This window comes from Schistocerca piceifrons, chromosome X (genome assembly GCF_021461385.2).
Source record: "Schistocerca piceifrons isolate TAMUIC-IGC-003096 chromosome X, iqSchPice1.1, whole genome shotgun sequence".
Lineage (NCBI taxonomy): Eukaryota > Metazoa > Arthropoda > Insecta > Orthoptera > Acrididae > Schistocerca > Schistocerca piceifrons.
The window spans coordinates 366,579,358-366,605,469 of record NC_060149.1 but is presented as its reverse complement, the minus strand read 5'-3'; the positions used below and the strand labels follow the sequence as shown (position 1 = coordinate 366,605,469).

Genomic DNA, 26,112 nt, shown 5'->3' with positions numbered 1-26,112 from the left:
GAAAGAAAGACATACCAGCTGCAATCAGGCACAAAAACAATTTGATAGAGAAAGTTTGAAAATTTTGACTGGAACAGGAGTCAAACCCAGATCTCCAACTTAATGTTAGTGGTAGTCCTAACCAACTTGGATATCCAGACTTGCTTCACATCCAACCCAATTTTTCAGCTTGTCACGCGCTAGTCACTGTCCATTCATCTACTTGCTCGCAGCAAGTGCTGTATTCCCATAAGAGACATGGATCCTGTTGTGCATCTGCATTGAAGTTATCAAGGTGGTCTGACCATATATACAGTATGTAATATAACTTTATCAGTGGTTTGAGCTCTTTCATATTTAGATATCTCTACTGTTTCTGACATTATATGAGAAATCATTAATATCGATAATAAATAAGATAGAAGCCAGTAAAGAATCTTGAGGAATTTACTAACTCAAAAACATTTTCTTTGAATCCCTAGAACAGCAGTTTGTTTAACAGGATTTCATAGATCACTGTGACAAAAATTTGATAAATTGGAAATTCTACTCTGAAACACCTACCCATTCTCCAGTTGCTAAGTGCACCTCTGTCAGAACTGACAAAGAAGCTTTAACTGTACTCAAACCTGCTCTGAAAACAAAGTGACTATTGCTGAAGATTATGTGTTCCTCAAAGTATTTTACAACTTAGTTATTGAGCACCATTTCTGCAGCTTTGGATAGCAATGGATCAGTTTACACAGGCTTGTTATTGTTATAACGTGAAAAGTTATCTTTCATATAAACTGAAGTAACTTTCACATACTTTGATGCCCATGGAAATTGGACTTCGAATAAGTATGTGTCCACTATATGTGTAAGCAGTTTTACTACTCAACTTCATTCGTATTTTAAAATTACTGTATATAATGCATAAATGTGACTATTGATGTTGTTCCTTGTTTTTATTTCAACATACTAAAAACATCTTGCACCTCAGCCAATCTAAATCTAAATGTGTGTCCTGGCTTTGCAATATTTTCCAATTAGTAGTTACAGTCATTGGTTACATTGGGAGTGTTGACATTCCTTATTATTTTTTGTACATTCTCCAATTAGTAGTTACAGTCATCGGTTACATTGGGAGTGTTGACATTCCTTATTATTTTTTGTACATTCTCATTAAAAGTCTATGGAAATGTGAAAAATTTAAACTACTACACTGGGTCTGACTACTCCTTCCCTATTACATCCACAGTTAATTATCTTCCACATTGCTTGTGTCTTATTGTTTGATGCAACTATTATTAATTCATAAAATGCTGGCCTTTATTGCTGGTATTTCCATTGTTTCTGACATTTGATTTCTGGGCATAAGGCTGTGGTCCAAGGCATAATTGTCTTTTCATCGTCCATCACTGGAGACATCATCAGAGGCTTTACTGTCTTGGAAAGTTATTACAGACTCAAACAAGCTCATCAAGCTGAACTGTTTTATGTATCCATGCAACAGTCATTTTTTGAAGTCATCAGACCACTGCCCAAGACTGCAGAGTCATGCCAATTTCTGCTACAGGGCATGTAGTCAAGAAGAGATGGCACTGTTTGTTTTATTTAGTACTAATGCCTACAACTTGTCTAGTTTTAATCCTTCTTCTTTTCTGTAGAAATTTTTTTGTGCTTTAGAATTTTTATGGCTTGTTTTAAGGTCTGACTGAATCACTTCTTTTTGGTTATGATAATTTTTTTTTTTATTATTCTAAAACCTGTCTATTTATTCCTATTGTAATAATGATCACACACTCTTTGAAATCTATTAAGTCTATGTGACATTCCTTTTTTCACCCAAAAATTTGTTGGGAAAAATACCATTATTTACAGTTCTGTGAAATATGACTAGGAACTCAACTCCCCATCCACCCCCCCCCCCCCCCCCCCACCCCCCTCTGACACTTCCTCCATCAGCTGAATGGTCACAGCCACATATATTTTCATGTTTCGCTTATTCTTGAATGACAGGCACACACATGAAGGGGTTGTGATGTGCTTGGTGCAGAATATGGCAATCCTCCCTCTTGGTGGTTATGTATGATTGTCTGGAACCTTGATGACAAATATGGTTGCCCCCACATTCTGACTAAAATGTCACTCACAGCTCTATGCAGGCATTCATAGTTGCAATCAGTCATCACACCATGTCAACCCTATAAAATGAAAATCTATACAAAAATGGAATGCATTCAATTAATACTTTTTACTTATCTTTTGTTGCATTTGTTCCCTAGATGTTGAATCTAAGTCACTGTACATCTCAGATTCAGATTTTTGTAGATAATTTACATTAATAGGGTCAGATATACAGGAGAAAAGGTTGAAGACATGGATGCTGAAAGAGGATGAACGGAGGACCCAGTACCAGACACTGATCAGGAAGAAGCTGCCAAAGGAAGATCAGAGAACAGTGGAAGAAGAATGGGGAGATTTTAAGAGGGCTCTAGTTGAGGCAGCTGAGACTGTGTGCGGAAGAACTAGCACAAAGAGGAGAAGTAAGGAAACCCCATGGTGGGACAACATATGTAAAGAGGCAGTACTTCGAAAGAACAAAGCCTTCAGAGAATGGTTCCAGACCCGAACAGAGGAAGCCAGGGTAAAATATAAGGAAAGCAAGAAAGCAGCACAGACCATAGTAAGGGCAGAGAAGAAGAAGTGGATGGAAAAATGGACAAGAATGTTAGACGAGGACAGTGAAGGGAACAAAAAAGTACTTTACACCATGGTAAGAAATAAGAGGAACGACAGAAGCGAGTGCCTGAGGATCATGGATAATAATGGAAGAGTTGTGGAGGAAATGCATGAGCTCAAAAAGATTTGGAAGGAGTACTTTGAAGATCTGTTGAATGCCGCCAAGCGGGTAACTAACAGCGATGGAGAGCCTAAGGCAGCAGACGATTATAATAGTGGGGAAATTGATGATCTAACTTGGAATGAAGTGGAAGAACCCATAAAGAGGATGAAAGGGGGCAAGGCACCAGGTTGGGACGAAGTAACAGTGGATATGATATGACCAGCAGGAGAAGTAGGAACCCAGTGGCTATACAGAGTGCTGAGGGTGGTGTGGAAGGAGAACAGAATTCCTGAGGATTGGAAGAAAGGAATTATAGTCCCGATCTTCAAGAAAGGGGATAAAAGGAGATGTGAGAACTTCAGAGGAATCGCCCTGCTATGCCACTGTGGAAAAATCTATGAAAAGATCATGGAGAAGAGAATAAGAAGCAGTATTGAAAGTAGACTGCAAGAGGAGCAGTATGGTTTCAGACCGGGAAGATCAACAACGGACCTCATATTTGCGGTAAGGCAACTGCAGGAAAGGCACTATGAGTACGGGAAGGACTTAATCATGGCCTTTTTAGATATTGAGAAGGCGTATGACAGTATCTGTAGGGACAAGCTCTGGGATGTGCTGAACGCAAAAGGGATCGATGAAGAGATAACACGAAAAGTCAGAAAAATGTATGAGGGAAGTGAGAGTTGTGTGAAAGTGGGGAGGGAACGTACTGCATGGTTCAAGCTGGAAAATGGGCTGCGACAGGGAAGTGCACTTTCGCCTTTATTGTTTATTATTGTTATGGATGAAATCCTACAGCAAGTATCAGATGCAGTTGGAGATCATAAAATGAAAGCAGTGCTTTTTGCCGATGACCTGATGTTACGGGGAAATTGCGAGAAGGAGGTGCAAGAGCAGTTAGATGTATGGGAGGCAACGGCAGCACAATATGGAATGCATTTCTCTGCAAAGAAAAGTGAAATAATTGTCACAACAAGGAAGAAGAATAGGCCAAATGTGGATATAACTTGTGGAGGGGAAAAACTACAAGTGGTAGAGAACTTCAAGTACCTGGGAAGCATGATTGAAAGTAAGGGGGGAAACGCAATGGAAATAAATGAAAGGTGCAGAAAAGCAGGGCAGTTCTACAAATGCATTAGGGGGCTTATTTGGAGCAAGGAGGTGCCACAGAAATCCAAGGGAATTATATACCAAACCTACTTTGTCTCCATATTGGAATATGGAAGTGAGACATGGGTAATGCACAAAAGCGACAAAAGTAGAATACAGGCTAGTGAAATGAAGTTCCAGAGGAGCAGGTTGAGTGTAACAAGACGAGACAGATTGCGAAATGTGTATGTGAGGGAAAGACTAAAGGAGGAACCAGTACAGGACAGGATAGAAAAATCAAGACTGCAGTGGTATGGACACATGAAAAGAATGGATGAGGGAAGAATTCCAAAGAGGATGTTTGATCTGCAACTGGAGGGGAAGAGGCCCAGAGGAAGACCAAGAGATAGATGGATGAAGGGAGTGAAGGAATGTGTGACGAGAAGAGGAGAGAACTGGACGAAGGTGGAAGAGGGGGAATGGTGGAAAGACAGACCACGATGGAGAGGCTTGTGTTCCCGACAGACCCAGCCAGTGGCTGGAAACTGTCCAAGATGATGATGATGATGAATAGGGTCTTGTGAAACTTCAGATAAAAACAAAGACCATAACTTTGGTTACAACTCGCCATTTATTCACAATTAGAGTAACTTTCATTTGAAGCAATAGAATGTTGCACAGAGACTGACATGATGACATCACGCTTGTTATAGAAAAGTGCAACAAGAAAAGCATCTGTTCAGCATTGCAGAATTTCCAGACAGTGTCTCAACATTTCAAATGGCAGATAAATTGCAAGTTTCAATTACACTATTACATTTTGACCTCCCTATTAAAAGAGCCCAATATTTATGATAAAAACATGTCAGTTGTTGATGCTTTTCAAGTTCTAGTTCAGAATTTATGTACTCATTGTTTTATTTGGAAACATAATTTATAATTTTTGCGTTGATAAGTACAGATGATTCAATCTAAGATGTTGTTTAGAAATTCCCTAGATAAATTTTCATTTTAAAGTTTTTTTTCTGGAAGAGGTCTTTTTAACTGTTGTGTGTTATTTTAATGGTTCAAAAATCCAAAATGAATAGTGATATTAACAATTTTACATTTAGAATGTGTTTTGAAATTCAAAAACATTATGTACTTTAAATTTTTTATGTTTCAATATTGATTCAAGCCACCATGTTTGACAAAATATGGAATGTATTCTGGATCCTCTACCACCTAAGCTTCCAGATGAGGTATTAATTCTTAGAAAGATAATTGCTTTTTGTAATAATTAAATTTGCAAATTATGTATTTTGTCAGTTTATGTACCATTTCCATCTCATAGCAGCTCACATGCCTATTTAAAAGTTGTGGTCATTATCAGACTACTTTGCGTGCTATTGTTACTTGAACTGCTTTGCAGTATGTTGGTTTTGAGTTATTGCATATTTTCAAATGTGGATGTCATTATGGCTTGTTAATCAAACTTTATTATTGTTTATAAATGTAAAAATATAAATCAACTGTTGTGATGCTAATTAAGTGTAGGGAACACAAGGATTATATCAAAGATTATGTAAATTGAAGATGGAGGGGGGAGAAAGGAATTGAAATGGACAAAACTATTGATGTCAACTGAATTGGAACTTTATGCAGAAACAGTGTTGATGAGTGAAAGTGTATGCCAGACCGAGATCTGAACTGAGGATCTTCTGCTTACTAGGCAGTTACATTAACCACTGCACCAATGGACACAGTTTTTATTGAAATTCTGTGGAGTATCTTGGCATGCCTCTCAGCTGACGCACATTCCCACTTAGTGCTACCAATCCATAGTCCCTGTCCATGCCCTCCACATTCACTGTTTTGAGATTCCTGCGAGAAGTTGAACAGAGTTGTGTATCTACACTGAAGGGGGTGAATTCAGCCCCCTTGAAGGTGAATGAGTTATACAAATACACCACACGTTCAAATAATTGATTCACCTGGATGGGCAATGAATCCATCACCCTCAATGCAGCAATATTCTGTTTGACCTCCTGTGGGAATCTCAAAGTAGCGAGCATAGAGCACATGGACAAGGATTGGAGATAGGTTGCACTAAGTGGGAATGTGGGTCAGTCAGGAGGCATGCAGAGATAGCCCACACAACTGCAATAAACACTGTGTGTGGATAGTGCAGTGGTTAATGCAACTGTCAAGTAAGCAGGAGAGCCCAGGTTTGGGTCCCAGTCTGGTACACATTTTCACTTGTTGCTGCTTATTTTAAATAAAGTCCTGATGCAGCTGACATCAATAGTTCATTTGATTTCATTTCTCCCCCCACCACCTTCAATTTATATATATGTATCACAGCTGTACACTCCACAGTGTCCATTCTTTCAGACATATCTGAAAAACACAGACACCATGTAGTAATATAATAACAAAGATTCATTTCAACTACAAGTGTTATTCACTGGAATAGAACATGAAAACTTCATCTGCATAGATCAATATCAAGCACATGTGATTCAGTGCTCAACAACTGATGAGGCTGGTTAGGAAACTAACCAGTACCTAGCTTAAAGTGTTACAGCACCCCTTTAGTATTGCATTCATATTCCATTATGGATAGAATTCTAACATTTTTGCCCATTTATACATTAGAATTTCTGTATTTATAAAACATACATGTTTGTTGTCAGATAAAATTAACTTGTTTTTCTTAATTCTGTGTATTTGAGAACGTGTGTAAATAAGTACACTAAATTAACATATTAAAAAGGTAAAATGAAGATACTAAAGCTTTTAAATTGTTAAAATGACATTACGTATTTTAACCTGTGTAAGGAGCATGATTTTAAATCAAGTTTTTTTATGAACTTTTAATTGATTGATTAATGGTTAAAGAAATTTACAAAATGTTCCTCTTGATGTTTTTCAGAATTAAAAACAGCCAAAACCTCTCTTGGTGTCATCAGTTTTCTTGAACATCTTTCTCCATGCTCTTATTTCTTGTCTCTCTGTATTCAGCAGATGTTCCCTTTTAGGGCTGATTTTTTCTAGCATGTGATTTTTCTCTACAACAGTAGAATGTTTTCTCAACAACAGAACCCAGATACTTAAAATTATAATCTTCCAAGTCCTGAAAATAACTGGGAGACTGGGAGTGTACCCATGAACAAAAATAAAAAGAAATTCTGAGATGAAAATGCCAAGATGAAAAATACAATTTTTCACTTTGGGGTAACACAACCTCCTCTGTCAGAACCATAGATTTTACATAATACATTATGCGCAAGGAACTGCAGAAAGCATCATTAAAACCAAGCAAGTGTCAAAAAATTAAATAATCAGTCTTTCATGAGACACCTTATATGCTACAACAATTTGTGTAGCAGACTCTTTTAGACATAACAGTAAAGTTAAAATTTTAGGAAAATATGTAAGTTTTATTCTACTAAATCTACAAAATGAATATTGTCCAATTAGTATACAAAATGATTATTAGTGCATTTCAAACAAAATAAGAACAATGTCAGATGTCTTTTTGCAGCTTCTTTGAACATCACAGAATGTGCCCTCAATACTAAGAACTACAGTTCTTGTGTTACTTCTGGCAACAACCCTTGTCATCTTGATCTTGGCACATAATCAAGTATTATGGCTTGACTTGAGATTTGAATAAGTTACTCAAAATAGCATGAAAAGTCAGTTTCTTTTGAATGAACAAGGAAGTAAATATGCAGATAAAATACATATATTCAAAATGAGGAAGCATTTGAAGCTCTAACTCACACTGACTAGGCACACAATATAATATAAACTAACATTGGTGTATCTTATCAAAAATAAAAGAGTTACACAAAATTAATCAGGATACATAAGAAAACATCATATTTGTTAGGTAAATGTTATCAGGAATTATTCTCAGGAATTATCATGAATTATTCTCAAACCTTAATATCTTAGTTGTTCAGTAGAGCATAATTAAAAGTGCTTACTTGAAGTTTCCATTTTATTTAACCTAATAGCAAGATACTGTTAATGAAACATTCATTTGCCCACATGTAATAAATAAAATCAGAAGCCAAAAATGAGGTACAATGACAACCATTAGTAATAGAAGAATAACACTGTAGAGATGGGGTTCTTTTGTTTGTCAGGCACATGGCTTTCAAAAGTTGTGTGCCCCCTGAAGTAAATGTATGTGAAAAGTTTATTGTTTTCCACATAACATACATCAGATTGCAGTGAATAAGTTTGTCTTTTGTTAGGTCCCTTATGTTGTTATGGTTTTTCTTTGTTGTTTCAAATCTGTGAAATTCCACAAACCAACCAGTTCTGTGGATCTTGGGTTGACAAACCTATAAACATTTTGGTGAGGGTTTTCCACAACTTCAAAAGGTCCGATATAAATTTGGAAAACCTTCTTCAATTCTGAAGTGATTAACTTTGATCTCTAATGTGTTTTACTAACATTGGATCTCCCACTTTCATCTGAGTCACCTTTACTGTTTTTTTTATTGTATATTATATTTTATTTTTATTTTTTTAGCTTCACCTATTTTTTCATAGCTTCTCTGATTATTGCCTCCATTTCTTGAGCGGAGTTAGGTTTACATGCAGGAAGATCAACTAGCTTATTCAAAATGTTTGCAAGGTTTTGTGAAACATTATTTCCTGCTTGTTCTAGACCTGAAGAACTGATTTCTATTGTTTCTACAGCTGTTTGAATTAGTTTTAATTCCCCTCCTCTGATTCTTGTTGAATCTTGTCTAGTAATGCTGAAAACTGTGCCATGTCAAAATATTTGAACACCTCTACTGGTAATTCTTATGATGCAAATGTCTGTAGTTATTAGCAATATTTCCCAGACTCCTATAAAGTACAGCACAACACAGAAATGTAAACAACTGTAGAAATGTACTTGTGTCACATGAACCAGGTGTCCAGAGTTCAATTTTCCTTATATTCCAACCAGTTTTTCAAAGTTCCAATCTCAATCTGTTTTCAGAATTGTCAGAAGTGATGTTGGCATCTATCATGGTTCTTGTTTGTGACAAAAAATTTCTAATTTCTCTTCTGCTATAGAAAACAGGACCTGTTAATTTATATACATTAAAATCATGCAGCATGGCTCTAGTTGAAATGTCACTCACAGTTATATTCAGGAATTAATTGTTGCACACACTTACCACATAACTTCCTGAATAGAACTGTGAGTGACATTCAGTCTAACATCAGGCCACTGTCATGTCCACATGTCCCAAGAACCTGGATACTCCACAATTCAACCAGCTGACAAAACAGAGACCCACAATAGGGCCCCTTTCAAGTTATGGCAGGGTCTTACAACACTTTCTCCCACACGTACACAGCAAGACTGTGTCCCTCACAGACATTGGTCAACATCTGATCCTGTCTATGCCCAAGCTGGGTAGAAACACTAAACATGAACAACACTCTGGCGACCTTTCTACCTGTCACAGAATACCAGTACAGAGAAGAAAGTTGAGTATTCTCACGGCAGAACCCTGTTTCTATAGTCAATATAACTCTCTTATTCTGGTTACAGAAACTACATTGTGGAATAAAGATGCTAGTCAAGATGTACCACTGAACAGTAATTGCATGCAATTCTACCAATTTTTAATTTACTGTATTTCTCCCATCACGAAATATGTTAAAGAAATGAAGATTAGGGCTTAACATCCTGTCAATGGCAAGGTCATTAGAACAAGACCACAAGCATGGGTTAGGAAAGGTTGGTGAAGCAATTAAGCCATTTATTTTTTAAAGGAGTAATCCCTATATTTTATGGAAACCATAGACAATCTAAAAGAGGATGGCTGGACAATAACTTATATCTGGATAACTGGACAGAGGTATAAACCTGTGTCATCCTGAATGTAATTTCAGTGTCTTACCATATCACCACCTCACTCAGTCCATCATTAAGTATATTTCCTTCCACATCAATGAAACAGTGTTGGCAACCCTACACTTGCATGCCATGGCTTTATGAAGGCATAAATCAAATTTTTCATCATTGTATATCAATGATATTTCAGTTTACAGCCAGCTGAGTCAATTTCTTGTCATGATATTCCAGTTGACAGCCCATCATCCACCACCAATGAGCTGTATAACTGGAAATTGCTTTATACAAAGAAATTGGCATATTGGTATAAACATAACAATGTGCACAAGGAATTACTAGTTGTAAAACTCTCTTGAATATGACTGCTTTATTGTCAGATAAACTGTTATGGAAAGCAGTCATCACATATCCGAATCGCAAAACCTCATGGAACACTCATTATGCCAGCCAAAATTTCAAGACGTACTGAATAAAATTCCTTTGTGCTCTGCTTCCATTTGAGGATCTCCATATTACTGTCAACACCATCTGCCTGTACAACAATACATAGTATCTATACAGTTAGTCCAATGTGAAGCACTCCCTCAGTATATGTTTATTTCATTACAAACCCATGATCACATTCTTCGTGACATAGATCAGTTTTATTTTCACTAACAATTATTTTACCACTAAAGACTATACCAAATAAACTGCTTCACAGAAAAACATATAAGAATTCAGAAACTTGAGCTTTCAGAACAATTTTGTATCTGATCTATCAAAAGGAAAGCAATTTAGATGAAAGAGGAAAATGAAAACTACACCACAAAAATTATAACAGCAACGTACAGAAGTGAGAGAAGTTTCTCATTTAGGCAAAAAATACTAATTCAGACCCAGAACAATATCCTGAACATGTGTTACTTTTTGTACTCCTGGTTCCATTGTGAAATAGTCATAACTTCATGATCATGGTCAGCTTCACTGGGTTTTAAGATATTCACTTACATCATAATGCAACAGCAGTAGACCACAACAAAATGTAAATTAACAGTTAAAAGGAATTTCTGCCTGTACTTCTGAAAAATCATACCATTCATACTGATATGGCTATTCATTCACTTACACATTGTGTCCTACAAATATCAGATTGGAGGAGAGTTTTTGGAGGTGTGGAATAAATATGTTACTACAGAGAAGAGGTTGTTTAAAATTGTCTGTCTACACTATTCTATCTATTAACTACTAGTAATGAGGTATGCTTTTAAGGCAATGAGAATAATATGCAATGTAATACCTACAGCTCATTGTAGACAGAGTTTTAGAATTCTTCATATTATAAGATTGCTATCATTATTTATTATACATTGCCTGAAGCATGTCAGGGAGTACTATTACTGCTATCAATAGTAAAATAATGGCCAGAATACTAGGATCAAGTATGACCTAATATCATTCAGTTTTAACTACACAAAAACGTCGACTTGCTTTGCCGTACCTTGTCATATCAGTTCAAGGGAAAGATCAAAATATTTCTATGCTTATAAAGAAGATGCATTTCTAATGAAACATAAGAAATGGATGTGACTTGATATATATGTACTCTTGTAGTTGTAGAGTTTGGTATTGGCTGTAAATGGACATGAATGTAATATGTATTTTTTCAGTGATTGGAGACTAGGTGTGTGTGTGTGTGTGTGTATATATATATATACGAACAATCTATTGACTTTTATACAAGTTTATTAACGTAAACATATTGCATTGGCACTTGCAGTACCTCAGATGACCTCTGAGGTTTTTACAGTACCAAATATCCATTCAGTTATTCAAATATTCATTTATTATAACTAATTAAGAGAATTTTAGTCTCCTTATTTTCTTTATGAAGTTTTACACATAACACTGTAATTAATATATAAACAAGAAATACCACCGGTTACACAGAATTCGACTATTCACAGTCAAGTGGTCTTGGTGTTCAGACAATGAAGTCACCTAGTGTTGTTTCACCAATATTACGATGGACAAAATAATTGCCAGTTATTTTCATATACATAACCTGAATTTTAAGCTACATACTAGTTTGTCAGTAATAGGATCAGATGTTTTTTTAGAATCAAAGTCTTCAGTTTACAAAATAGTATATACTGCAACCTAATCTGAATTTTTAAGAAGTGAGTGATTTAGTGACATTGTTATTTCAGTTTTCTTCTAAAAACTAACGCTTTTCCATTTCAGTGCATGTTGTGGAGCTGGTATTTAGCAGATGACACACAGTTCTATATACTTGGGATAGCTATACTTATTGTGGCAGCTAGGTAAGAACCATGCTTGAATGCTATTTCTAATGATTATTTCATCACTGAAACATATCATATAGCAGGAAACAATGAAAGAATGTGCTTTTGAAACAGATTAAAGAAATCTTTTTGCATACTGTCAAAAATTTGTTAGCTTAAAATTCAAAAGCTGATTATAAGTACAATAAATTAAATTTCCTTGTTGAGTAAAGAATAATTTGTCTTTTTCAGCCATTTTCAGGTAGCAGCCGCAATGGTTGCGATGCTTCTAATGAGTTCATGGTGCACAACTGCATTTATTGCTTACACAAATAAACATATGCCAAGGTACAGTCAAACTGTGGATTTACCAGATATCTAATTATATGTTTCTGAATTACAACCATGAAGATACAGTACAAGAAAATCTTCTTCTCCCCCTTGCAATATTTTGTGCCCCAGCTGAATTATAAGTAATTACTAAAATTGTTACATCTAATCTAACAATAATTATTCCAGTAAGTTAAGACAAAATTTAAGTGTTATGGGCTAAATTATGTAACTGTGCCATCACTCAAAACTATGTATCTGACTTCCTAGATTTTTTATAACCAATTTTTGTAATAACTGCTATATTGCTTCTGAGAAGATATGAGGCTTAAAGCATCAGAATATATTCCATAGTAGCATTTAATAGTATAGTGTATTAAGGACCCATTACAGTTTACAAATTTGATGTCACCATAGTGTCCTTTACGTTTGTATGTTCTTGTAATATACCACATTTTAGTTTACTCTGAATATGATTTATTAACTAAATACATCTTTTATTTGATATAAATATTTTGTTCTGCAAAACTTAAGAATGAGACAGAAAAAGTAACATAACATATTAACTACTTGTTGGAAATGAATGAAAGTGTAGATATATGTTGTCAGAGGTCTTCCAGTCACGCACAGAAAGCTAGACATCACATGGCATGAGGTCTGTATGACTATAGCACTAAATGGGGCTGGCCCTGCAGCACTAGGCAGTTGAAGGGATGGAAAAAAGACAGTGTGTATCTACATCTACATCTACATTTATACTCCGCAAGCCACCCAACGGTGTGTGGCGGAGGGAACTTTACGTGCCACTGTCATTACCTCTCTTTCCTGTTCCAGTCGTGTATGGTTCGCGGGAAGAACGACTGTCTGAAAGCCTTCGTGCGCGCTCTAATCTCTCTAATTTTACATTCGTGATCGCCTCGGGATGTATAAGTAAGGGGAAGCAATATATTCAATATCTCATCCAGAAACGCACCCTCTCGAAACCTGGACAGCAAGCTACACCGTGATGCAGAGCACCTCTCTTGCAGATTCTGCCACTTGAGTTTGTTAAGCATCTCCGTAACGCTATCACGGTTACCAAATAACCCTGTGATGAAACGCGCCGCTCTTCTTTGGATCTTCTCTATCTCCTCCGTCAACCTGATCTGGTACGGATCCCACACTGATGAGCAATACTCAAGTATAGGTCGAACGAGTGTTTTGTAAGCCACCTCCTTTGTTGATGGACTACATTTTCTAAGTACTCTCCCAATGAATCTCAACCTGGTACCCGCCTTACCAACAATTAATTTTATATGATCATTCCACTTCAAATCGTTCCGCACGCATACTCTCAGATATTTTACAGAAGTAACTGCTACCAGTGTTTGTTCTGCTATCATATAATCATACAATAAAGGATCCTTCTTTCTATGTATTCACAATACATTACATTTGTCTATGTTAAGGGTCAGTTGCCACTCCCTGCACCAAGTGTCTATCCATTGCAGATCTTCCTGCATTTTGCTACAATTTTCTAATGCTGCAACTTCTCTGTATACTACAGCATCATCCGCAAAAAGCCGCATGGAACTTCTGACACTATCTACTAGGTCATTAATATATATTGTGAAAAGCAATGGTCCCATAACACTCCCCTGTGGCACGCCAGAGGTTACTTTAACGTCTGTAGACGTCTCTCCATTGATAACAACATGCTGTGTTCTGTTTGCTAAAAACTCTTCAATCCAGCCACACAGCTGGTCTGATATTCCGTAGGCTCTTACTTTGTTTATCAGGCGACAGTGCGGAACTGTATCGAACGCCTTCTGGAAGTCAAGAAAAATAGCATCTACCTGGGAGCCTGTATCTAATATTTTCTGGGTCTCATGAACAAATAAAGCGAGTGGGGTCTCACACGATCACTGTTTCCAGAATCCATGTTGATTCCTACATAGTAGATTCTGGGTTTCCAAAAACGACATGATACTCGAGTAAAAAACATGTTCTAAAATTCTACAACATCGACGTCAGAGATATAGGTCTATAGTTTTGCGCATCTGCTCGACGACCCTTCTTGAAGACTGGGACTACCTGTGCTCTTTTCCAATCATTTGGAACCTTCTGTTCCTCTAGAGACTTGTGGTACACGGCTGTTAGAAGGGGGGCAAATACTTTTGCGTGCTCTGTGTAGAATCGAATTGGTATCCCATCAGGTCCAGTGGACTTTCCTCTGTTGATTGATTCCAGTTGCTTTTCTATTCCTTGGACACTTATTTCGATGTCAGCCATTTTTTCGTTTGTGCGAGGATTTAGAGAAGGAACTGCAGTGCGGTCTTCCTCTGTGAAACAGCTTTGGAAAGAGGTGTTTAGTATTTCAGCTTTACGCGTGTCATCCTCTGTTTCAATGCCATCATCATCCTGGAGTGTCTGGATATGCTGTTTCAAGCCACTTACTGATTTAACATAAGACCAGAACTTCCTAGGATTTTCTGTCAAGTCGGTACATAGAATTTTACTTTCGAATTCACTGAACGCTTCACGCATAGCCCTCCTTACACCAACTTTGACATCGTTTAGCTTCTGTTTGTCTGAGAGGTTTTCGCTGCATTTAAACTTGGAGTGAAGCTCTCTTTGCTTTCGCAGTAGTTTCCTAACTTTGTTGTTGTACCATGGTGGGTTTTTCCCATCCCTCACAGTTTTACTTGGCACGTACCTGTCTAAAATGCATTTTACGATTGCCTTGAACTTTTTCCATAAACACTCAACATTGTCAGTGTCGCAACAGAAATTTTCGTTTTGATCTGTTAGGTAGTCTGAAATCTGCCTTCTATTACTCTTGCTAAACAGATAAACCTTCCTCCCTCTTTTTATATTCCTATTAACTTCCATATTCAGGGATGCTGCAACGGCCTTATGATCACTGATTCCCTGTTCTGCACATACAGGGTCGAAAAGTTCGGATCTGTTTGTTATCAGTAGGTCCAAGATGTTATCTCCACGAGTCAGTTCTCTGTTTAATTGCTCGAGGTAATTTTCGGATAGTGCACTCAGTATAATGTCACTCGATGCTCTGTCCCTACCACCTGTCCTAAACATCTGAGTGTCCCAGTCGATATCTGGTAAACTGAAATCAATCAGTGAGCAGTTATAGTGCACTGTGGTGGCATTCTTCATTATAACATGACTTGAGGATAACATTTGGGTGACTTCACATGAATAAGAATCATCAGGAAACTGAAATAAGGATGAAGTGTGACATGTGTAGCTCTGCAGTTTGATGTTGCTCACAGCATTGTTTCACATGCGTTGGGAGCATTCCTCACCACAGGCACTGCTCCCCATTTTGAGTTCTGTTGACACCTAAACAACAGTGTCACCATTTGTGATGGAGCCAAGAGCATAGGGACTGAAACAATTAGAAGTGGAGTCATGTCCTCTTCTCACATGAAGGCAAATTCAGCTTGAGTAGTGATTCTGGATGTATCCTTATGTGAAGAGAGGTAAAAACATGCAATGTACACAGGAACTTTCTCAGTCATGATCATTTTGGTGGTCCAGGTATCATGGTGTTAGAAGACATAATGCTGCATGTGTGTACTGACCTCCAAATACATACATCAAAAAAAGTTTTGTATCACCTCAGTTCCAAGAGCTCCAGAACGTGTATGGGAAACTGGGACAGAGATCAACATAAACGTCATTTCCACCCTTTTTATTGCTCATGAAAACCACATATTGCATGTTATACCATGATATAGTGAGACCTTTAGAGTTGGTGGTCCAGATTGTTGGTCACACCGGTACCTCTAATACCCAGTAGCACATCCTCTTGCATTGATGCATTCCTGTACTTGTCGTGGCATACTGTCCACAAGTTCACCAAGGCACTGTTGGTCCAGATTGTCTCACTCCTCAATGGTGATTCAGTGTAGATCCCTCAGAGTGGTCGGTGGGTCACATCATCCATAAACAGCCCTTTTCAATCCATCCCAGGCATGTTCAATAGGATTCATGTCTGGAGAACATGCTGGTCACTCTAGTCGAGCAATGTCATTATCCTGATCGAAGTCATTCACAAGATGTCCACGATGGGGGCACAAATTGACATCCATGAAGACAAATGCCTCACCAATATGCTGCTGATATGCTTGCACTTTTGGTCGGAGGGTGGGATTCACATATCGTACAGCCGTTATGGCACCTTCCATGACCACCAGTGGCATATGTTGGCCCCACATAATGCCACCCCAAAACACCAGGGAACCTTCACCTTGCTGCACTCACTGGGTAGTGTGTCTAAGGCATTCAGCCTTACTGTGTTGCCTCCAAACATGTGTCCGTGATTGTCTGGTTGAAGGCATATGTGACACTCATTAGTGAAGAGAACATGATGGCAAGCCTGAGCAGTCCATTTTGCATGTTGTTGGGCCCATCTCTACCACGCTGCATGGTGTTGTGGTTGCAAAGATGGACCTCACCATGGATGTCAGGAATTAATTTGCACATCATGCAGGCTGTTGTGCACAGTTTGAGTCATAACACAATGTCCTGTGGCTGCACAAAAAGGATTATTCAACATGGTAACGTTGCTGCCAGGGTTCCTCTGAGCCATTATCCATAGGTAGTGGTCATCCACTGCTGTAGTAGCCTTTGGGCGGCCTGAGTGAGGCATGTCATTGACAGTTCCTGTCTCTCTGTATCTCCTCCATGTCTGAACAACATTGCTTTGGTGCACTCTGAGACGCCTGGACACTTCCCTTGTTGAGAGCCCTTCCTGGCACAAAGTAACAATGCAGACATGATAAAACCATGGTATTGACCATCTAGGCATGGTTGAGGTACAGATAACACTAGCCGTATAACCTCCTTCCTGGTGGAATGACTAGAAATGATTGGCTGTCGGACACCTTCCATCTAATGGGCACTGCTCATGCATGATTGTCTACGTCTTTGGGTGGGTTTAGTGATGTCTCTGAACTGGTCGCTGTTATTGTGACACTGTACTCCTTCTCCATGTGTGTCTTTTCTCCATCTGTGTCTCTTCAGAGGTGCATTCAGCCCTGACTTCACTTTAACGGATGACAATGCATGACCAAATCGAATAGTGCAGGTAGAGGAGCTATTACAACAAGAAGGTATTGCATGAATGGACTAGCCTGCCCATTCCCCAAACTTAAATCCCATGAAGCACATGTGAGATGCATTGGACGTGTTCACATGCACCAATGACTATTCAGCATTTGTGAACTGTACCGGTGGAGGAATGAAACACCCTACCATAAGAACTCCTTACTGACCTGATGGCTGGCATGGGAGCACACTGCAGGGCAGGCATGCTGTTCATGATGATCGCACCCTGTTACGTACCACGACCATCATAAATCATGGTGACTTCAGAGTAATTATTGCCTTTGAATAAATGTGTTATTTCTGTTCATCTCATTGCATGTCTTTTTTTTCCAGTTGCCTTCTGTACTACACTGCAGCAATTCTTTCTGTGTGTGCTCTAAATTTCATCAAGTTGTATTACTTGGCAGTGACACAGCATGCAAAACTTGCTTTTGTTCTTAATTTTTGCACAACACAGTATATTCCTAACATTACAAAATGTTTACTTATGATTTAAGCTATATTTTGATGTGTGTAATGTCATTTACTATCCACTTCCCATGTGACACACAAAATATAGGACAATTCAATAAATTGTTGTGCCATACATTCTGAAACATGTTGTTGTAAGCTGCATCACATTTCTGTAGATGAGATTTTAAAATCAATCTCAGGCATTAAATTTGGATATAATCTAAGAATAATTTGGGTTATTATATTTGTGTTTTCATTTCATTTTATTATCTTCCTGTAAATCATTTACATGATGTAGGAATTGTCACAACAAAGTTATCATACTAGTACAAGTACTACAGACATAATAATGGAATATCACTTTCAAGGCATTTTTAAAAAGTACAAATTTAGACATATAAATTAAAATTTTTGGCAATAAATTTACACACAATCAAAGTACTCCTCTACGTCATAGAAAGTTTTGCTTAAAAGGTAATTTTTAAGCTCAGTCTTACATTTTACTTCATCTATTATTTCCTTCATGTACACTGGCAGAGCATTGTAAAGTTTTATTCCAAAATAGCTTACATGCTTTTGGGTTTGTGTTGTCCTTACCCTTTCTACATACAAATTCTTACAAGTTCTAGTATTATAATTATGGCAGTCCTCATTTGTACGTAGATTTTTCATATGTGCTCTTGTACACACAATGCTTTTAAAAATATACAGTGTTGGTATTGTGAGTATTTGCAGTTCTTTGAAAAGGGGCCTACAATGAGTTCTTGGAGAGTTATGTGCTATGATTCGTATAGCTCTATTCTGAAATTTGAAGATAAGTGGTTCCAAATATTCTGATAAATTGTAGAAGGAATGGCTCATAAAATATTCTATTATGTTTTTGTCAATATCTGGGGATTTTCAAAATTGTACTCAAAATTTACTAACCACCTGCTATAGACTTTTGTGCCAGAATATAAAACTCCATTCTGAACCTTCAAGATGGATTCATAGCCTATATGGCTGCTATTTTTCCTTAAACAGTGCTTCCATTAAAATTGCAAAACTGTGCAGGTGACATGCAAGAAATATGAAGTTGGCATGGACTACATCTTGGATGTATGGTCCAGTCACACAAAACAGCTAGGAGAAATCCCATCTACATTCTGTATATCAGAAAGGATTATGCAGTAGATTTCTCTGTCACAAATCACATTTGAAAGTTGGTTTGTTTGAAAGGTGATTGAGTTAAGACTTGCATAACAAGTAGAAATTTCTACCAACACATGGAAGTCAACAGCTGCTGGATGATGGCCTCTTTGGGTTGTGGTTTATCATTCTGCAATACTGCAGTCTGCATCAGTTGCGAATGCACTACTGTCATGTGAATGTGGAGTCAGTGGACTCATGGGAGGACAGACACATTGTTTGCTCAACAATGCAGGATAATAGAGCTGTGTCACACACGCTGAGTCAGGATATGGGCTTGTTTGCAGCAATGCAAGTATTTACACAAAAAGCACAATCATGTCTGGAACACACTGGACTGTCTGTGGCCACTGTTGTGGTTTTCTTTCTCATGGCAGCAAAGAGAGGCACACTGACATTGGTGCACCCTATGACAATCTTGGATGCAGAAGGAGTGGCACCATGTCATGTTTTCTAATGAGTCCTAGTTCTGTGTTAGCACCACAATGTATGTATCTACATATGTGTGTGTGTGTGTGTGTGTGTGTGTGTGTGTGTGTGTGTGTGTGTGTGTGTGTGTGTGTGTGTGTGTGTTTGTGTTTGTGTGCATGCATGCGTGTGTGTGTGTGTGTGTGTGTGTGTGTGTGTGTGTCTGGAGGCTCCAGAATGAATTAACATCATATAGAGCCAGCATCTGACATGAAGGTGTGGGGTCCCTTGTTGACTTTTGTTGTTGTTGTTGTTGTGGTCTTCAGCCCTGAGACTGGTTTGATGCAGCTCTCCATGCTACTCTATCACTGATTGATACACACTGTCTTTTTTCCATCCCTTGTTCACTTAGCTGGTTCAAAATGGCTCTGAGCACTATGGGACTTAACTTCTGAGGTCATCAGTCCCCTAGAACTTAGAACTACTTAAACCTAACTAACCTAAGGGCATCACACACATCCATGCCCGAGGCAGGATTCAAACCTGCGACCGTAGCGATCACGCAGTTCCAGACTGTAGCCCCTAGAACCACTCGGCCCCTCCGGCTGGCACTTAGCTGGTAATTTGGACTGAAGTGGCTACATTTCTGACATCTTAAGGCCAGTGGTTGTGCTTAACTTCAAGATCTGATAAAAATATCTTTCAATAAGGTAATGCATGACCAAACCCTGACCATGTTATCCTGACCTAGCCTCAATTGCTTGTCTGTTGTCCCAGGCAGCATGTTCTCCAGAGCCTTCACTCACTGAAAATATTTAGTCATGGGTTGTTGAGAGACTGGCACACCTCAACTCACCAGTCACAATGATCACTGAACTCTGGCACAGAGCTGAACCAGCATGGAATGACATACCCATATCTGTACTCCACGCTCAGTTCAACCCAGTGCCAGATGTTTTAGAGCCATTGTTGCTGGCAGGGATGGTAGCTCCATGTAGTAAATTCTGCACCTTGTATACCACCAAATCACCTACAAATTTAATGACATATTCTTTCTATTATTCTGTACGCTGATGATCCAAAACATTATGACCACCTGCTGAATAGCTTGTTTGTCCATCACTGATTCTGCATACAGGGGTCTGACAGTTTGTTGGTGGGTTTGTGGAGGTATGTGGCATCAGACATCTATGCAAAGGTCATGCAATTCACACAAATAACACTGAGTGAGGTAGCACAGTGGTTGGTACACTGGACTCGCATTCAGGACAATTGTGGTTAAAACCTGCATCCAACCATTCTGATTTAGGATTTCCATGATTTCCCTAAATCGTTTGAGGAAACCAGGGTGGTTCTTCTGAAAGGGCGCATCCAACTTCCTCCTCCATCCTCCATCTGATCTTGTACTCCATCTCTAATGACCTCATTGTCGACAACACGTTAAACACTAATGCCCTCCTCTTCTGCATAAATAATGGGCTGCTGATTTGTGTATGCGGTGAGAGCACCTGATAGTGACCCTTACGGATTCAATAGGATTTACATCAGGTGAATTTGGCCATCGAGACATCAATATCAGTTCACTATAATGCTCCTCAAACCACTGTGGCATAGACCTGGCTCTGAGACATGGACAGTTATACTGCTGAAAGGTGACATTGCCTCAGGGAATACATCAAGCATGAAGAGGTGCTGGGGGTCCACATCTGTCAGCTTGTCTTTGATTACTACCAGGTCACATGCAACCACAGGAAAATGTATCTCTTAGCATAATACTGCTCCAACAAGGCTGTGTCTGTCGCATGCTGCAAGTTTCAAGCTGCCATTCACCTTGATGATGACTTTTGTGGAGATGACCATTGACCTAGTGTAACAAATGTGTGATTCACCCAAAGAACCAACACATTTCCATTGGCTGACGATTGAATTTTGATGGTCCCGGGCCCACTGCAGTCATAATTGATTATGTCATTGGGTCAACATGTGAATGCATAGGGCTGGTCTGCTGCAGAGCTCCATGTTCAACAATGTATGATGAACAGTGTGCTCTGAAACACTTGTGCATGCACCAGCATTGTGCTCTTTCAACAGAGATACCACAGATCACCATCTATCCTACTTTACAGAGCAGGCAAGCCTCCAAACCCCATGTTCTGGGTTTTTCAGGGATGTCCAACCATTTAGCACCTAGTGGTAGTTTCACTGTCCTTCTTCTCTTTCTCGAGATGGTCATGACAATAGCACATGAACATTCAACCAGCCTCATTATTCTCGAGATAATCAATCATAGGCTGTACGTAATAATAATCTGTCCATTGTCAGAGTTGCTTATCTCAATAGAATTTCCCATTTGCAGCCCATATCTATGCTAGGGTGATCCCCCATCATGTCTGCTCTGCTTATGTACTTTTCTCACCGCATCACATGCCCACAAGGCAATCGTGTGGCATCCCACATCAGGGTGGGCAATACTTATAATGTTTATGGCATGTTGATGTATATGCACAATAAGTAAAATGTATCTTCTATCCCTTCTTGTATTCCTGTTTCAGTAACCAGCAGTGTAGGCTTGTGGTTGTGAATTTTATTGTTAATCGTAAAGTTACTTTTGTTATTAATCACAAATATCATTAGGGAGTATACACATTGGCATATAAGTGTAAGAATCCCAAAGCCCTTCTGCAAGGTTGTTATTTATCAGCTTTACATAATATTCTTAGAACACACTTCTCTAGAATAAATACTTCTTTTAGTCAAGACACAAGGGAATTTAAGAGATTAGCTGCTAGTGGAAACTGATTTATATCAATGGGGCACATTGAAAATTTGTGCAGACATGGGTTTCAAACCTGGGTCTCCTGCTTACTAGGCAGTTGCACTGATCACTATGCCATCCAGACACAGTGGTCACCACAACTGCATCAACTATCCTAGAATGCCCCCTGTCAAACCCAAATCCTTAACTTATACCACCCACTACTGATGTAGTGACCCTGATCGTTAGGCTTATTACTTGCTGTATCTCACTGATTCCCATAAGAGTCTTATCTCGATGTGCATCTGCACTGAAGGGGTCATTGACCATCATGCCCTTAATTAATTATATATGTGTTGTCTGGCCTTTTGGACATATCCTAAACCACAGACACCATTTTGATCCATTTGGATCAATTGGAGACTATTTAGATCAAAATGGTGCCTGTTCTTTAGGACATGTCCAAAAGACTAGACACTACATATGTCATTAATTAAGGTGATGGTGGCTAATGATCCCTTCAGTACAGATGCATACCAAGCTCGAACTTTTACAGGAATTGGCGAGATTCCATGAGTAATGAAGCTAATGAGCAGGGGCACTATATCAATAGTGTATGGTATATGTTGAGATTTTGAATCTGACAGGAGGCATGCTGGGGTAGTCCACATGGTTGTTGTGAGCACTGTGTGTGGATGGAATTGTGGTCAGTGTAACTGATTAGTTGGCAAGAGACCCAGGTTTGAATCCCAGTCTGCCACAAATTTTCAACTACCCCCACTGATATAACTCAATGCCCACTTGCAGATAATGTCTTTATCTCCTTTGTGTCTCAATTCATAGTGGCTATAGTGTCAAAATGGTGTCTGTTCTTTCAGACATGTCCAAAAGACCAGACACCAAATATATAGTTACTTTTTTGAGATTAGCTGAGGTGCTCCAGAAGATTGTACCATAGGAGAACATTAAGTGAAAGTATGCAAAGTATGGTAGCAATCCCATCTGCCAGTCAAAGCAATGACACAGATTTCTTAATGCAAAACAAGCATGACAGTGTTTTGATTAATTTATCCAAGTATTGGAGCGACTTCAGTTCATTGTACATCTGGAAGCCAAGGAACTCTACACATGGCGCCTCATCCTTTGTGTGCCTCTTGATCTCTACTTCTGGTACATTTAAGTCATTTTTATTTGTTTGTAGTTCTGTAAAAAGAATATTTGTAAAATTAAGGTTTAAGTTGTCTGCTGTGAAACAGCTGTAAGTCTATTCAATTATCCTCCTGCCTATGTTTCATATGGGCATATCTGAACCCTTTATCAGTATGCTTGTGTCATCAGAAAACATTTCCTGCAATGTCATGGGTAAATAATTATTGTATGTCAAGAATAGATATGAGCCCAGCACTGACTCTTATGAGTCATTAAATGCTACTCCACTTTAAATTTAGTCTTATTCCTGTTGTATTATTTGTTAATGTGTTCCTTTGCTTTTTGATGTTAAGATATGTTTCAACCCATGCAAGAGCTAGGTGTGCCTCAGCTTAGGGAGATGGGATCACTACTGTTAATGTTATTTATTAATAACTTATAATGTAACATAGCAGTAATCTTAAATGTTTTGGAATGACTAGACAAACTCTAGTATGTTTTCTAGTATTTCATTATTAAGTCTTTTATTTATTTGTTGACCAATATGTTGCAGAATAAGTCAATTTGTGATCTTGTGTATATGATGCTGTGGTGAGAAATGTACTGGAAATTGATGATGTAAAACCTTATGTCATGACGAAGTGATAACATAATTGTGAACACAACTAAAACACACAGTGATGTATTGAATTAGGCATAAGTAATGCTGTCTTTGTGATGAAAAAAGTATTTAACTGGATACATGTAATTCAGGGACTTGGTTCCCTGTTTTTGTTGACTGACTGTCAATAATAACAATTACTTAGGGAGATTTTTTTTGTTCATTCCATTATCACTACTACCCCATAGATTTAGTTTGGGGAAAAGTCATACATTCATTAGCAAAATTTTGTACACCTAATCAATTATAGTTTAGACGGTGGATTAATAACTCTTCTCCACTATTTGTTTTTTAACAATTACAAACACAAAAACTACAATAAAAATGTATAAATTACTCAAGGCTACATATATAATAGCACAACAATACTTTCTGACACAAATTTTATTTGAAAACCGATGATAAAACAGAATCCAGGGCACTTTACAGTTGTTCACTGTATTTTGCATTGTATGCTAAGATAATTTTAAAATTTTCTATAAAATTTTATGCAAGTGCCAATATTGTTCCCAATGAAATCAGTAGCAATCATCAAGGAACCTGTTTTGACTCATTGCTTGTATTACTTCCATTCAATCCAATAAAATGTAAATAATAACTACTTTTCTCTTTATTTTTCAGTGAAGATGATCCTCTAGCATTGTTTGATAAGATATATGACAAACCATGGACCAGATTAGGTCCATATATCATTGGAATGTGTGTAGGATGGCTACTGTACAAAACTGACTGCAAAATAACAATGAACAAGGTACCAAGAAAAATGTAAATGTAAAAAAAAATGTAATAGTTTTTCCATGCTCTTATTCATTGCATTCCTAAACTGTTGACAGTCCAGTTTATACCATATATGGCCATTATTGTGGATATATGTGTCTAGGATTATTCATTCATAAACTCTGAGGTTTATTTCTCTTTTATGTGGATACTTTGCAAGTTCTGTGAAAGTAACACAAACTGCCAGAATGAGATTTTCACTCTGCAGCGGAGTGTGCACTGATATGAAACTTCCTGGCAGATTAAAACTGTGTGCCCGACCGAGACTCGAACTCGGGACCTTTGCCTTTCGCGGGCAAGTGCTCTACCAACTGAGCTCCCAAAGCCTGACTCACACCCGGTACTCACAGCTTTACTTCTGCCAGTACCTCGTCTCCTACCTTCCAAACTTTACAGAAGCTCTCCTGCGAACCTTGCAGAACTACACTCCTGAAAGAAAGGATATTGCAATATCCTTTCTTTCAGGAGTGCTAGTTCTGCAAGATTCGCAGGAGAGCTTCTGTAAAGTTTGGAAGGTAGGAGACGAGGTACTGGCAGAAGTAAAGCTGTGAGTACCAGGCGTGAGTCGTGCTTCGGTAGCTCAGTTGGTAGAGCACTTGCCGGCGAAAGGCAAAGGTCCCGAGTTTGAGTCTCGGTCGGGCACAGTTTTAATCTGCCGGGAAGTTTTTTAACTCAAACTGGTTTATTCCCAAAAACTTTACATTTTCTCAGTGGCTTATCCACCATTGTATTCTCAGCAATTGTATAGTGAAGATTCATTCTTTTGTCTCCTTGGGAGAGTTACTTATCAGGGCTTGCAGGCAGACACAGTCATTTTGAGGGGCTCAGAACAATGGTCACAGATAATTTATGTCTCTTTTGGAAAGATAAAAATTCCCAAGGGATCAGACTAGACTATAAGCTGGATGCTAAAATGCATTTATTCCAAAACCCTTAAGATTTTTTTAACAAACTCTCAGTGATTGAGACATTGGATTTGCAGTTTGGAGGAATGGTGTTCTCATTTTCATTCACCAATCCAAATTTAAGTTTTCTGTGATTTCTCTCAATGATTTCATCTATACACTAAAATGATTCCTTTCAAGAAGGGCAGAGCCAATTGCTAATTTGACCCCCATTCTTCTTGTCCATTCTGAGATTGTATTCCATCTCTAATGGTTTCATCATCCTTACCCTCTCTCTCTCTCTCTCTCTCTCTCTCTCTCTCTCTCTCTCTCTCTTCTGCAGTGTGAGCAGATGCACATGGGGAGATCACATGGGACCTGT

The 26,112-nt window shown here is 38.3% G+C and overlaps 1 protein-coding gene across 1 annotated transcript in view; it reads left to right on the top strand.

The window, feature by feature from the left end:
• LOC124722361 (O-acyltransferase like protein-like) overlaps window positions 1-26,112 on the top strand; it is a 277,205-nt gene that overhangs the window by 231,915 nt on the left and 19,178 nt on the right. The window contains exons 10-12 of the mRNA XM_047247536.1: window positions 11,973-12,052; window positions 12,266-12,361; window positions 24,691-24,820. Coding sequence (XP_047103492.1) covers window positions 11,973-12,052; window positions 12,266-12,361; window positions 24,691-24,820 — 306 coding nt within the window. The remainder of the gene's footprint in view (window positions 1-11,972; window positions 12,053-12,265; window positions 12,362-24,690; window positions 24,821-26,112) is intronic.